General features: G+C 34.0%; 1 protein-coding gene across 7 annotated transcripts in view; it reads left to right on the top strand.

Annotated features, from left to right (window-relative positions):
* LOC123302584 (potassium voltage-gated channel subfamily H member 7) overlaps positions 1-14580 on the top strand; it is a 110732-nt gene extending 96152 nt beyond the window's left edge. For 3 of the 7 annotated variants that reach the window (XM_044885573.1, XM_044885569.1, XM_044885567.1), the window contains 14 exons: positions 109-263; positions 859-962; positions 3762-3899; positions 4475-4610; positions 5517-5690; positions 5845-5987; positions 7016-7209; positions 7293-7776; positions 8201-8311; positions 9257-9328; positions 9633-9865; positions 10386-11560; positions 12882-13002; positions 13856-14580. In XM_044885573.1, the coding sequence (XP_044741508.1) occupies positions 109-263; positions 859-962; positions 3762-3899; positions 4475-4610; positions 5517-5690; positions 5845-5987; positions 7016-7209; positions 7293-7776; positions 8201-8311; positions 9257-9328; positions 9633-9865; positions 10386-11560; positions 12882-13002; positions 13856-13900 (3285 nt within the window). In that variant the 3' untranslated portion in view covers positions 13901-14580. The remainder of the gene's footprint in view (positions 1-108; positions 264-858; positions 963-3761; positions 3900-4474; positions 4611-5516; positions 5691-5844; positions 5988-7015; positions 7210-7292; positions 7777-8200; positions 8312-9256; positions 9329-9632; positions 9866-10385; positions 11561-12881; positions 13003-13855) is intronic. The other 4 variants (XM_044885570.1, XM_044885572.1, XM_044885571.1 and 1 more) reach the window with 4 other exon arrangements.
* Positions 14581-14629: the final 49 nt, after the last annotated feature.

Below are 14629 nucleotides of genomic sequence, written 5' to 3'. Positions count from 1 at the left end.
ACACAATTTTCCCGTACACTCTGTATGTAAAATGAAGCTTTAGTTTTAAGATTAAAAGACATCCAAAATTTTACGATTTATAAAATACATTTTAATTTTTCTCCACAGACGACTACGTTAATTGGGTTACTAAAAACAGCTCGATTATTACGATTAGTGCGTGTTGCCAGAAAAATTGATCGATATTCTGAGTATGGTGCGGCTGTCTTACTTTTATTAATGGCTACATTTGCGCTAATTGCACATTGGCTCGCGTGTATTTGGTAAGTATTCTTATTATAAATTCATTCTGCAACAACTCAATGCCATTTTTCTATATATGGTATACTAAGTTTAAGCCCAAGTTTGTACCGCTTAGAAATATTGATGATTACTGACTTAACTAGTTCATTTCTGTTCGTCCGTTCGTCCTTCTGTCTATCTGTCAACAGGGTACCTCAAAATAAAAAAGAGATATCAAGCTGAAATATTTATAGCGTGCTTAGGACTTTTAAAGTGAGATCGAGTTCGTAAATCAGTAAAATGGGTGAAAGTGTTGGGTCCGTAGGATCCATCTTGTAAACAAAGTCAAGTTTAAATGTAATGTTGCTCATTTACGAACTCGATTAAAATTTCAGCTTGATATCTCTTTCCGTTTTTGAGTTATCGTGTTCACAGACAGACGAACAGACGGACAACAACCGGAAATGGATTAATTAGGTGATTTTATGAACACCTATACCAAAACTTTCTTAATCGATATTTCTAAACGTACAATAAACTTGGGACTAAACTTAGTATACCTTGATATATATTACATATATACAGGGTATAAAAATATTCCTTATAAAATTACACAAATGACTTTTCAATTTACAGGTATGCAATTGGTAACGCAGAAAGACCTTTATTAAAATCAAAAATTGGATGGTTAGATATTTTAGCAAACGATACCCATCAATATTACTATTTAAATAACACAGGTATGTGCCAGAACCATCCACCAGAAATTCCTTTTTCCGATCTAATCCTTCCCTATTGGAATAAAATGATAGGCTATCAAACTTCTAACTCATGCGCTCTTTTAATAAACATAGCCATGAATTGTTTTACATTTACAATTTTTAAATTTATACAGAAATCTTTAATTAATGGTTCAAAATGATGATCATAGATGGAGCAATATGTCAGATTATTTTTTTTTTAATATATCTTTATAAATTATACCTCACGAGTTATTTTGATGTATTAGTTATTATGTTGTACAGTTTCATTTAAATCCATTTGATAGTTTTTGCGTGAAAGCGTAACAAACAAACAAAGAAACATCCTTACTTTCACATTTACAATAATATACAGGAATTCTACAAAAATTATTTTATTCTGTGGTAATAAAAATAATTTGTCAACTAATCAAAAAAAAATTTAGTAAAAAACTGCATAACTTATGAATTTATAACAACGGAAAATTAAATAATTAGCTGATAAAATATTAGCAATAGCTTTTATCTACAGTCAAGTTTTTAGGACCCCAGATAAATTAACTGAAATTTTTTAATTCGGGCCTGCTCTTTATGACTAAATGACAAGCAGTTCAAATTTCAAATAGTTTCAAGAAAACTATTTAAAAACACAGTCCTTATTTACAAACATTTATAATTATTATTAATTAATCGATAGCTATAGATATAATTAACAAGCTGCTAACTGTACCGCGCAGCTTAATCCACGTACCTGAGTACTTGAGACTTTGAAAATAAACTAACTAGAATTGGCAACAGTGTGAGAACTACTTCTCATACAAAATTTTCGTAATTAATTTTTTTATTGCTTACACCTTAACTCTCGTGATAAGAGAAATTCTGAAGGACTTTGAGAAATAAAATTGAAAATACCATTTGGAACATAAAGGATATTTAACATAACGCGAGTTCTGACCGATTAAGATGGATTGAGTGATCTAGAGTAATTTTACACAAGCTTGATCATTATTCGATATTAAGTTAGGTTAGGTTATATTGGCTGTCCACGAAGAACACACTTAGGCTATAGAGAACCTTTGTGATTCCATATATGTGTAGACACCCGGAGCGTGAAATCCTTAAAATATGATATACAGTAATCTCGATAATCGTAAAAACAGAGCTATTCCAAAAACTGAGATTGTATGGAAAAATTCATTATAAATGATCAATAAAATTGAAAAAAAACCTAACTCAACTCCCACTCCCACTCCCACTCCCACTCCCACTCCCACTCCCACACCCACACCCACTCCCACTCCCACTCCCACTCTCACTCCCACACTCACTCCCACTCCCACTACTATTCCCCCTCCCACTCCCACTCCCACTCCCACTCCCACTACTACTCCCACTCCCACTCCCACTCCCACTCCCACTCCCACTCCCACTCCCACTCCCACTCCCACTCCCACTCCTACTCCCACTCCCACACCCACACCCACACCCACACTCACTCCCACACCCACTCCCACACCCACTCCCACTCCCACTCCCACTCCCACTCCCACTCCCACTCCCACTCTCACCCCCACACTCACTTCCACTCCCACTACTATTCCCCCTTACACTCCCACTCCCACTACTACTCCCACTCCCACTCCCACTCCCACTCCCACTCCCACTCCCACTCCCACTCCCACACCCACACCCACACTCACTCCCACACCCACTCCCACACCCACTCCCACACCCACTCCCACACCCACTCCCACACCCACTCCCACTCCCACACCCACTCCCACACCCACTCCCACTCCCACTCCCACTCCCACTCCCACTCCCACTCCCACTCACACTCACACTCCCACTCCCACTCCTACTCCTACTTCCACTCCCACACTCAACCCAACCCAACCTAACCCAACCTAACCCAACCTAACCCAACGTAACCCAACCTAACCCAGCCTAACCCAGCCTAACCCAGCCTAACCCAGCCTAACCCAACCTAACCCAGCCTAACCCAACCTAACCCAACCCAACACAACCCAACCTAACCCAACCTAACCCAACCTAACCCAACCTAACCCAACCTAACCCAACCTAACCCAACCTAACCCAACCTAACCCAACCTAACCCAACCTAACCCAACACAACCCAACCCAACCAAAAATTACAAAAATTGTGTTTTTTTAAATTTTTTATGATTTTTTCGATTTTTACAAATTGCAAAAAGTGTAAAAAAAATTTTTGTTTCCGATTTCGATAAAAGTAAGTTTATAAGGTAATTTTGACCCGAAAATTACAAAAATCGTGTTTATTTGACCATTAAATGAGTAATTTTCGAGATATTTTATGAATCTGACAGTAGAGCCAACATTTTCTTTCCGTTCAGTCACTGAAATTATCCCGCATTGAATCTAATTATTCCGAAGTAATATCCAGTAATAAGTTGGACAAAGACCCAAGATATTTGTTATTCATTTTATTACATTAGTTTTTTAACAAACTGCCCGAAACAACCACCTTTCCGCTGATAATTTCATGTTGCGACGGCGGGAATCGAACCTGCTACCTTTAGCATATCGCGGATGGAATTGTTTACGCCTTAACCAACTGAGCTAATAGAGCGACGATATTATTCGATATTACTCGAACGTGAATATGTGAAAGAAGAAAATTGTTTTCGAGCAAGCAAGTCATGCGTACAAGACACTAACCTATCCAATATCCCCACCCAAATGACGATAATTTATACCCGCAACAAAATAACGACTTTTCAAAAATTTTGATATACATTTTTTTTTTTTTGTTCACAGGTGGTCCGTCCATAAGGTCTCGTTACGTAACCGCTTTGTATTTTACATTTACATCGTTAACTAGTGTAGGTTTTGGTAATGTTGCGCCAAATACAGATGCTGAGAAAATTTTTACAATATTTGTAATGCTTGTCGGATGTAAGAAATTCAAATTTTTTTGACAAAAAGTTCTCTTTCCCAAATTTTATGGATAACATAGTTTTGGTCGAAATTTGTACCGTACAATAAAACACTTCGATTTAGCAGATTGTGATTTTATTAGCAGTTTATAGAAATAAAAAAAAAGTGATTGCGTAACTTCCGTTCATTTAACGACAGGGCGAACAATTTCGAAGGTATTTGGAGCGATTTTGGTCCATATCTCAAAAATGATTCATCTAGCCTTCATCTGAAAAAATCGAGAAAATCGAAACAAATTTTGTTTTTCCGATTCGGATAAAATTCATTATTTAGGGTAATTTTGATCTAGAAAATACAAAAATTAGGTCAATTTGACGGGACAGTATTTGAGATATCGCCTTTTCAAATGTGAAAATCGCGTCATAATTTCTAAGCACTTATTTTCATCATATTTTGTGAAGCCGGGGTTTTTAAGTAAAAGGTTGCAATCAGAGTATTCGACTCAGAAAGAAATTTCCCATAAAATTTGTAAGAAGTAAAAAAATACTCTAAAAATTTTCCCAAATTTAATTAGTAAAAATTTCATTTTTCAGCGTTAATGTATGCAAGCATATTCGGTAATGTATCGGCAATTATTCAACGTTTATATTCAGGAACAGCTCGATATCATACACAAATGTTACGTGTTCGAGAATTTATTCGATTTCATCAAATTCCAAACCCATTACGGTAATATTTTGATAATATTAAATAATAATTAATCATGTTTACGTATTCATAGAAATTTATTGATTACAAAATATATTTTAATTCTGATTAATAAGTAAATTATTATTTATCATTAACAAAAAATTAAATAATATACGGTGTCTTCTTTTTGAAGTTGACATATGCTCGAAACTCGATAAATAAATTTAAGGAGATATGCAAAGATTGGATAATACTAGGGATTTCAATAAAACTTTATAAATACATTTTTTGATTAACAAAGTTTACAAAAATCACAACAAATTCCTAGATCATCGGGCTTTTTATTAATTTTTTTATCGTTCAAAGTTGTCTGAAAAAATGTATGAACCATATGGGTTATCCTTTTCAATTGGATATTTCTATATCAAACAATCTAGAGAGTGTGATAAAAAACTATCTAAAATATTTAGACAATCTTGTAGTTTATAAAAATTACCATCAAAATATAAGGTTGTCGATGATATCAAAACAAAACTTTAATTTAATTATGAGTTCATCGAAGATCTATCATTTGATGAACAGAGACGACTATCGTTAGAGAATTGATGATTGAAGAGTGATATCTATATTATCAAATTTATAAGCATTACTTTCACACAATATATTACATATTTTTGTAGTTGCGTGGTATTATAAAGCTAAAAAAAATCACATTATTTGAGTACAAAGCATGTATTTGGTTTATATGTATGTACCGTGTAATAAACCAAAACTTTTTGACAATACTGTAGGTTTACAATCACCTTAATCAACCAAAATCGGTTCATCCGTTTAGATGCAACGATGCCACAGACAGGCAAACAGACAGACAAACACACACATAGCGGTCAAACTTATGACACCCCTTTTATTATCATCGTTATATTATTTTATTATCCTTTTCAGGCAACGTTTAGAAGAGTATTTCCAACATGCTTGGACATACACAAATGGTATTGACATGAATTCAGTATTAAAAGGCTTTCCAGAATGTCTACAAGCCGACATATGTTTACATTTAAATAGAAATTTGTTAAATAATTGTTCAGCTTTTCAAGGTGCTAGTCCGGGCTGTTTAAGGTATTCGACATTGATTTATACATTTTATAAAATAAGCAAAAATCATTCATAATCGCCCATCACAAATTTTATTTTTATTAAATCTAAATTCGATTAGTGATGAGTATATATTAAATTACAAATAATTATATTTATACTTGTATTTGATTTTTAGAGCGTTATCATTAAAATTTAAGACAACACATGCACCCCCAGGTGATACATTATTACATAAAGGGGATGTTTTAACATGTTTATATTTTATTTCACGAGGTTCTATTGAAATATTAAAAGAGGATATTGTTATGGCGATTTTAGGTATTTATTTGATTTTATATTTTACATTTAGACATAGACTGAACAATTAGCAAACCAAAAAATTGATTCATGGCATTGATTCACATAAGAAGGCTAAGAGATGCGTCTAGAATAGGGAAAAGGGGGCGTATCGTATAACGACAGCACATCACTCTGTAGACGATAGAACTCTAAGAAAGAATTTATGTTGGAATTTTTGGAATTGTTTATGGAATTAAACGATTTTTAGACAAAATCGATTAAAACGACATTGAAAGGGTCGAAAATTATCAGCAAAATAGATTAACACACATCCTTTTTTATCTGTCTAGAATAATTTATCTTCTGACAGAAATGTTACCAGCAGCTTATTTGGTGACACTTTTAACCCTTCACCAAGAAAGAAATGAAAGTTTGATCATCAAAAGACAAACTGCGATACAAAAAAGGGCACTCCAAGCCGGTATTTTGGTTTTTCAGCTTGCCAAAGTTGTATAAGTCAAGTACTGTCAAAAATAATAATCAGCTTCGCAAAGCTTTACAACAAGGAGCACATATGGAATCAGTTTCTGAATCAGTCTGATTTCTGATCATTCAATTTGTTCAGTCTGATCAGTGGCGTAGCTACCGAAGGGCTAGACAGTGCGATACACCAGGGTCCCCAAGCTTAGGGAGCCCTCGGAACCTGACCAGCAATAATTCACCCACCTTCTAAATGTAAATAAAATAGGTGGCAACAAGACTTTAATCATACCAACTCATTTGAAAGAATACAGGAAAATTCTAGGAAGAATGCAGGAAGGAATTTATGTTGATAGTGACTCAGATAACGTTCCTACTGCAACGCTGGTTGAGAAGCGTACTGTAGATGATTTGATTATTGTTGCAGAGACTTGATAAAACATAAACAGTTTAATTAGATCCCCAGTTTTTTTTTAATCAGGGTCTTTGATTTTCTAGCTACGCCTCTGAGTCTGATTTATCAATCTGAGATAACCCAATCTGAGATAAGTAAAAAAAAATTGTTTAAAAAATATTTTCATTTTTAGGGAAAGACGATATATTTGGTGAAAATCCTTGTATATATCCAACAATAGGAAAATCTAGTTGTAATGTTCGTGCGCTTACATATTGTGATTTACATAAAATTCATAGGGATGACCTTTTAGATGTCTTAGAATTATATCCAGAATTTTATACTTATTTCATGAATAATTTAGAAATTACATTTAATATGAGAGACGTAAGTTTACAAAGAGTCCAAGTTTACCAAAGTGTTTGTATTTGAAAGGACCTTGAATTAATCGTATTTCTTGATATGTTTAGGAAGAACAAGCTGGTGTCGAACCAAAATTTCATTTGTTACACTATCCACGATCAGCATCACAAAACGACAAAGATAAAAACGATAGTGGTGATAAGGATAACAATGGTGGGGGCCTTGGTGGACTTGGTGCAGATGGTGAAGTTGAATTAAATGCAGCGGCTGGCAATTATCGCTCAAATTATAGTACCTACGGTCATGGATTCACCGAACATCAATATCCATCGAATCGTGGCTATTATATCAATCCGAATTTAAATACAAATGCTGGTCTTGGTGATACTACGGCGTTTGCAGGACACGCGCATGCGGGAGTACAACAGTTGCTTGCTCTACCAGGTGGCTGCACTGCTAGCAATCAAGAGGTACAGCATTATGTGAGCGGATGTAGCACTCAATACTGTCGGGCGCATAATCATTCGCATGCGGGCTCGTTAAGTCGAGGTAATTCAATTCATCGAGATAACAGCGAAGAAAGTGAATCAGGTTAGTGTACTGTGGCCAGTTATTGCTCATCTGTAGGACGTGATAGTCGTAAATATCGTCTCTGTATATTAAAATTGTCCACCGAGAAGCAGAAAATTAGTGGCGCTGCTGTAGTAAGAGTTTAAAAGAAAGTAATAAGAGTAAGATAGATCCAGAAAAGTTATTAGAGAAGGATGGAGAAGTTCACATCAAACACAAAGTAATGATAGTAAGATAAAGTTCCAAAATAGTTGTTAGAGAAGGATAGGCAAGTTCACAGCCAAGACTTTTTGCTACCAAGCGCCATTCTGGTTAATTTTAGAACTATTATTTTCTGTTTTTCAGCTGGACACTTTTTTCCTTTAACTCCTATTTAAGATGGTTCTGCTTATCTCTACTCTCCATATACCAACCTAGAAATTAAACCCAAACGTTTCTTTTTTAGGTCATGGCATCTTAGAATTTTCAACCGATAAGGCAGGTCAAGATATTACACCAATGAATTTAGATTTTGGACAGGAAAAAATTCGAAGTTCAACGTTCCAAAGTATTACAGGTGAATAAAATATTATGAAAGTTTATGGAACGGTTTTCTTTTTTTCATAATCCAGCAGTTTGTGGCGTGGAACATCATTTCGAATACATTCTATCCGAAATCAATTCGATATTCGAATTAAATTGAAGATCTTCTTAGTCTCTTTATCTTCTGCATGTCTTGTGTGAATTTTTTTTGTAGATTTGAAACGTAAACATTTGAAACATCTTTTATCTTATAGTACATTTAATAAGCCGGACAATCTGGAAAAGTGGTGGATCAGCTCCGCCTACAAAAACAGATTTTGTGTACGTGTTCCTTAGACCTTCAGAAACATTCAGTCGCACTAACCTCGACATTAGAAAAAAAAACTGAGAAAACTAGGATGGTTTACCCATTTCCCAAAGCACTCCAAATAATAGTGAAAAAAAATCAAAATTTCACCTCGGAAATCTTCTCCCGAGGGTATTCGAGGTCACTGATCATGAAGCCCCATTAAAACCACCCTTAGAAGTGAAAATGATAAAAATTTAGAAAATTCTAAATTTCACCTCGGAAATCGTGTCTTGGTGGTTTTCGAGACCGCTTTGAGAATGGGAAAACTACCCTAGTTTTCATAGTTCTCTTTGTAGTGCTGAGGTTGGTGTTGTTGAATGATCCTGAAGGTCTAAGGAACACGTACACAAAAAATTTTTGAAATCGGAGCTGCTCCACCACTTTTCCACATTGGATGGTATTTTCCGATTTTCCGGCTTATTTTCTGAGTTATTAGTATTTGGATTTGGATTAGAAAGTAAAAGTAATATTAATTTTTGGACCTAATTTGAAACCTTTTCAAAACTAATACGAAAAATGGAATGCATTTTGGGAAAATTAATTATTTTATTTTGTTTTGTTTGTTTTTATTTTATTTGACCCTAATCATTGGCATTTCAGGCTTTATTTTCGATGTTTCTTTTTTTAAAGGCATGTTTACACAACTGAAAAGAAGTTTTCCAGATCTGAGACTTTCAAAGTCGACACACCAGCCACTATTAGGTGAGTAAATCGAATTCATATTCATTTTACATAATTTTCATTACGCATGCTTCATTTACGTCATTAAGTTACGAAAAACAAAAATGACGACACCAAAGGATTCGAGGATGGCCTCCAAGTATATATTTCAAAAACATTTTCGCATGGATAATTTTGTATACGTTGATTTATTTATAGGGAGGGAGACGACGCGACACAAGACAGACGTTCGAAGGGTGAAGGGATGCTTTTTTGTTTTGTTTTTTATTTTATAAACAAAAGTTTTGTTGTATTTAATTGAACAGATATTGTTTAACTTTTATAGCACAACAACAATCTCCGGTAGAATGTTCGAATCGGATTCGAACAATACGTCGACAATCGTCAATCGGTGGTGGTTTTCAAGATTCTAGTTTAACGAATATAACATCTAGTCAAACGATGCCTTTAACAAATAGTTTTGGCACTAATGGAACAAATACATCCAGTTTTCATACGTCACACAGTTTAGGAACGGCTGCGGCTGCTACATCAGCGACAAATACCCACACAAATGGCGTAAGTTCTCTATCTCTTTTTATATTATCCTTACTTGTATTATAAATGCGAAAGTAAATCTGTCTGTCTGTAACGCAATCACGTCTAAACTACCGAACCGATTTAAATGAAATGCAAGGTTTTTTTGGGGCGAAAAATCGATCTAGCTTGGATTCATTTTTAGAAAATGTCGTTTTATTCCATGTTTTCTGGCAGAACTAAAACAAACTGAAAAATGTTACTCTTACTGCCATCTTTTGGCGAGTAGTAATACTATTATTTTTTTTAAATTGGGAGCAAATAACTGCTTTACCGACACTGAAACATTAAAAATAGGTTTCAGTAGATGACGTTGTTACACGATTAGTATGCAGGGGGTTTTTGGGACAAAAAATCGATCTAGGTTTTAAGAAAATGTCGTTTTCTCTCGGACACTTTAATCTCGGAAACGGCTCCAATGATTTTCATGACATTTAGTATGCAGAGGATTTCGGGGGAATAAGATGATTGGTGATTACTTAAATATGTTGTTTAATTTTAGGCACATAATTATGCAAATATATTGCCATTAGAATTAATACAAAGTACAACTGCTGCCAACAATATAAAATTAAACAATATGAACGTAAACGTAGCTGGTGTTGGTGAATCAACGCTAGAGAGTCAATCACGTTTACTAAAACATGCCAAAGATAGTCAACAAGAGTTCATCGAACAAATGAAATTAGCGCAAAGTGAGTTGGATAGTCCTGAACATAACTTCACGCCATTAATAACACTTGGCGTGGGTGTTGGTCAAGCGACCACCAGCAATGTGAATATTCACAGTACGTCATCAATGCTACCAACATTAGAATCAACATCAAATACTAATCAGATACAAGACAGAGATCGAATTGAGCAAATAGCAAGTACAAAACAAAGCAATAACAATAATGAACAATTGGCTCAAAATGCTCAAATATTTGAGTTATCAGACAATATGAATATGAACATGAACACAACCGATTCAAAACATTCCAAAACATCCAAAAGTAATTTAAGCACTAACATTTACACACAGATATCACAACATGACGTCTTAAACTTAGATTTAGGAGTTCATCATTTATTACCAAATTCCAGTTCATATTATGAACCACAGGGTGTACCAACGGCACAATTACAAGATGTACCAAGCAGTACAACTGCAACAACTGCAGTTGCAGTCCAACAGTTTGAACAATTAAATAATAAAATAGAAGTTTTAACACAACGTGTATACAGTTTGGAGACGACATTAGCTCGCGATGTTAAACTAATATTATCCTTAATACAGCAAAAAGATTTCACATCGAAAGATTCAAGTCCAACGCATGCCCAAAGCGATCAACAAGAGCAATCGAATACACCAGGTCGATCGTCAACAGCAGTGCCATTATTAGATGTACCTGAAGAAGACATCGAACCTGTTTATCAGAATTTATCGATACAGCAAGATACGAATTTAGATGAACAGACAACGACTGCAAGTATAGGTGCGAGTGTGACGGTAACGGGTGCGGGAACGAGTGATGAATCAAAAGGACTTGAACGTATTTACGAGAATATTGCATTTCGAGCGAATACGAGTACACGACATCCATCACAAATGCAACGTTCATGTTCGGAACCGGAAAAACGTTCACTCCCTAGCATGGAGCATGGTTTCAAAACTAGTTCTCAAAGTTTATACAGGTAATTTGTTTTTGTTATCCTCATTGAGTGTCTTCAATCATTGTTTTTGTGTTTCAATCACAAATAATTGAATGAATACGTTCTTTTTCCTCCGAATAGTTCTCACATAATTTTAGTACAGGAACTGAAAGGAGTTCAGTTTGTTAAATATTATCTGTTTTAATGGTTTAGGAGATCAGCTTTGCCGCGATCCATTTAACAATCACGTTTTAACCCTGATAAAAAAGTCCAATTGAATTCCGATTCAAATTTCCAATTGATTCCGATTGAATTCCAATTCAATCCAATAGAGCTCAATATAAAATTTTCAATTCGATCCCATTCTATTGGATTACATCGGAATTCAATCAGAATGTATTTTTTCCCAATTAAACTCCCATTCATTCCGATTAGTTGAATTGGAAATTTCCGTTTCATGAATCGGATTTTTTTATCAGGGAATCTACAGAAGCTCTCCAAACTTTCACCGGAATAGGAGATTTACTGATTTTGGAGATTAGTTTTACCATGACCCTCTTAATAATCACGTTTTATTCTAGAGAAGTTCTCCAAATTCTAACTGGTTTAGGAGATCAGCTTTGTCACGACTCTTTTAAAAATCACGTTCTAATCTGAAGAAGCTATCCAGAAATTTCTGGTTTTTGAAGATCATCTTTGCCATGACCCCCTTAACAATCACGTTTCAATCTAGAAAATCTCTTCAAATTTTAGCTGGTTTAGAATATCAACTGTACCATGACCCCTTTAACAATCATGTTTTAATCTAGAAAACTCTCCAAATTTTAACTGGTTTAAGATATCAGCTTTGCCACGACCCTTTTAACAATCCCGTTCCAATCTGAAGAAGCTATTAAGATTTTTACTGGTTTAGGAAATCAACTTGGCCATGACCATCTTAAGAATCATTTGCTAATCTAAAGGAGCTCTCCAGAACTTTTTGGATGCCAGGAAAAAAGAATTATTAGTCACTACTTCTAGTTGGGTTCAAAAATGTGATATATTTTCCACACTGATTTCCTTTCAGAATCCAATTTTATTTAGAAAAGTTAGTTGGGTGGAGAAATTAATATTTATAGTTTGCTTAGCGAAAATTTGATACAAGCTTGGACATAATAAAACAGTTATTTAATAAAATAATCAATCCGAAACTAAATTTGAGCTAAAATCCAAAAAGTCCATGTTTGTATCAAAAAATTAAATAAAAGTGAAATTAGATGAATCGAAGAGACTACTTATTGACAAATAGCATGCTATAAAAATTTTAGATGGAGGAAATTAAGGTTTGAAAAGTCAAAGGAAAATTGATACAATTTGTTTACAGATTTTCATCTTTAAATAGTAATAATAGTATTGATAGTCCCACAAATTCCACTGAACTCAAAGACAAAGCTGATAAAACTGCACCAATAGCAACCTTAGAATCCTTAGATGAGTTAGACCTAGTAAGTAATATATGTCATATTGAAAATTCAAACAAAACATTTTCACACAAATATTCAAATTTTTTACTCAAATTTTTTATTCAAAATGCACCAATCAATCAATTCAAAATATTTCAATATTCAAAGCACACTCAAAATCAGAAAAAAAAATAACAATTTACTCAAATACGAGTAGCGTAGATTTTTATGTAGAAATTAGCTCAAATTTAGTTCTTAGATCAGTTTGTACAGATTTTTTTGTTTTTGTTTTTAGACTGAACTTCCGAAAATTAACATTTTTTAACACTGTTTTTAATCATTTTGAAACCGTTTTATGATGTATCACCCTTATTTAAATGATTCCTATACAGGGTGTTCTTTATTTGACCCTCGAAAAGTCTTCAACGAGGTTAAGCTCATCAAGACGAACAAAAAAGGTCTTTAACAATTTTTGATCTGATGTATAATTTCCGAGATATTACGTTTTATTCTCGTTATGTAGTTTTCCAGGGTTCAATTAAAAAAGCCATTACAAGGTTAAGGTTTTTGTAATGTGTTAGTTTTTTTTTTCTTCGAAATTTAAAAGATGCCTCGAAATATCTCGGAAATTACGTTTCAGATCGAAATATGATAAAGACGTTTTTCGTTTGTCTTGATTAACTTAATCTTGTAGTAGTCTTTTCGAGGATCAATTATAGAACACCCTGTATTTGGACCAGAAAAATTAAAGTAGTTCATTTCCGCCATAAACCTTCTTTTTTTGTAATGTGTTCATGTTCTTTTTTTTTTACTTTTTGGTAAATTGTTTCGGAACTTCAGTCTTTGTTATCTATTTGTTAAAATATTCAAAATATGCGATTTTTTCTATTTTCAGGAAAGTACTGTAAGTTCTGACAGCAAGTCACAGAACAATGACTAAAATATAAGAATTTGATAATAAGAAAAATTCTAACGTTGCCTTGTCGAATGTTCTAAGGTTTATATCAATAATCATTAGCGCAGCCAAATTTGTACCCAAATCCAGCCTTACAAATATATACATATACCTCCAAAACAATCCGAATAAGTGTGGAAAAAAAGGCTTAAATTAGAAACAATTTTTATACCTTTGATAATAATTTTCTCACAAAAATTCAAAAAAAAAAATCCATCCAGACATGTTATTCGCGCCTGACCTCTCTCCTCAAAAAAAATTTGCTTAATTTCTGCTAGAAAAATAAAACAAAATTGCACTTAAAATTCGTCCAAAATTTATTTGTAAGGCTGACAACAAATTCACCCCTCCCTTCAAAATCACCTTTTTTATTTTTTTAGACTGTCCGTAAAATCCAAAACCGAGACATTTATAATTCTTGGTGCACCTCATTTTTGTGATCTAGACTCGCTACAAGACATCCCTAATAGCTTTAGGGAAGACTTTTTATAAGCTTATTATTTTTGTCATGATCCAACGATGTCAAAAGGGTTTGGGGTCATAATGACCAAAGCTTCCTTGATAAGAAATATGCACTCGAAAGTGACATCAGGTTTTTTTTGGACCGTTTTCTCTTCATTGTAAGTGCTCATTATTATTTTATGGACAGTCTCGTTCCTTAGCAAAGAAAAACAAATCATAATAAATATAGTGAGAGCCATTTTTGAGCCATAA

This window comes from Chrysoperla carnea, chromosome X (assembly GCF_905475395.1).
Source record: "Chrysoperla carnea chromosome X, inChrCarn1.1, whole genome shotgun sequence".
Taxonomy (NCBI): domain Eukaryota; kingdom Metazoa; phylum Arthropoda; class Insecta; order Neuroptera; family Chrysopidae; genus Chrysoperla; species Chrysoperla carnea.
The sequence above is the reverse complement of the archived record's forward strand: the minus strand, read 5'-3'. Positions and strand labels throughout refer to the sequence as shown.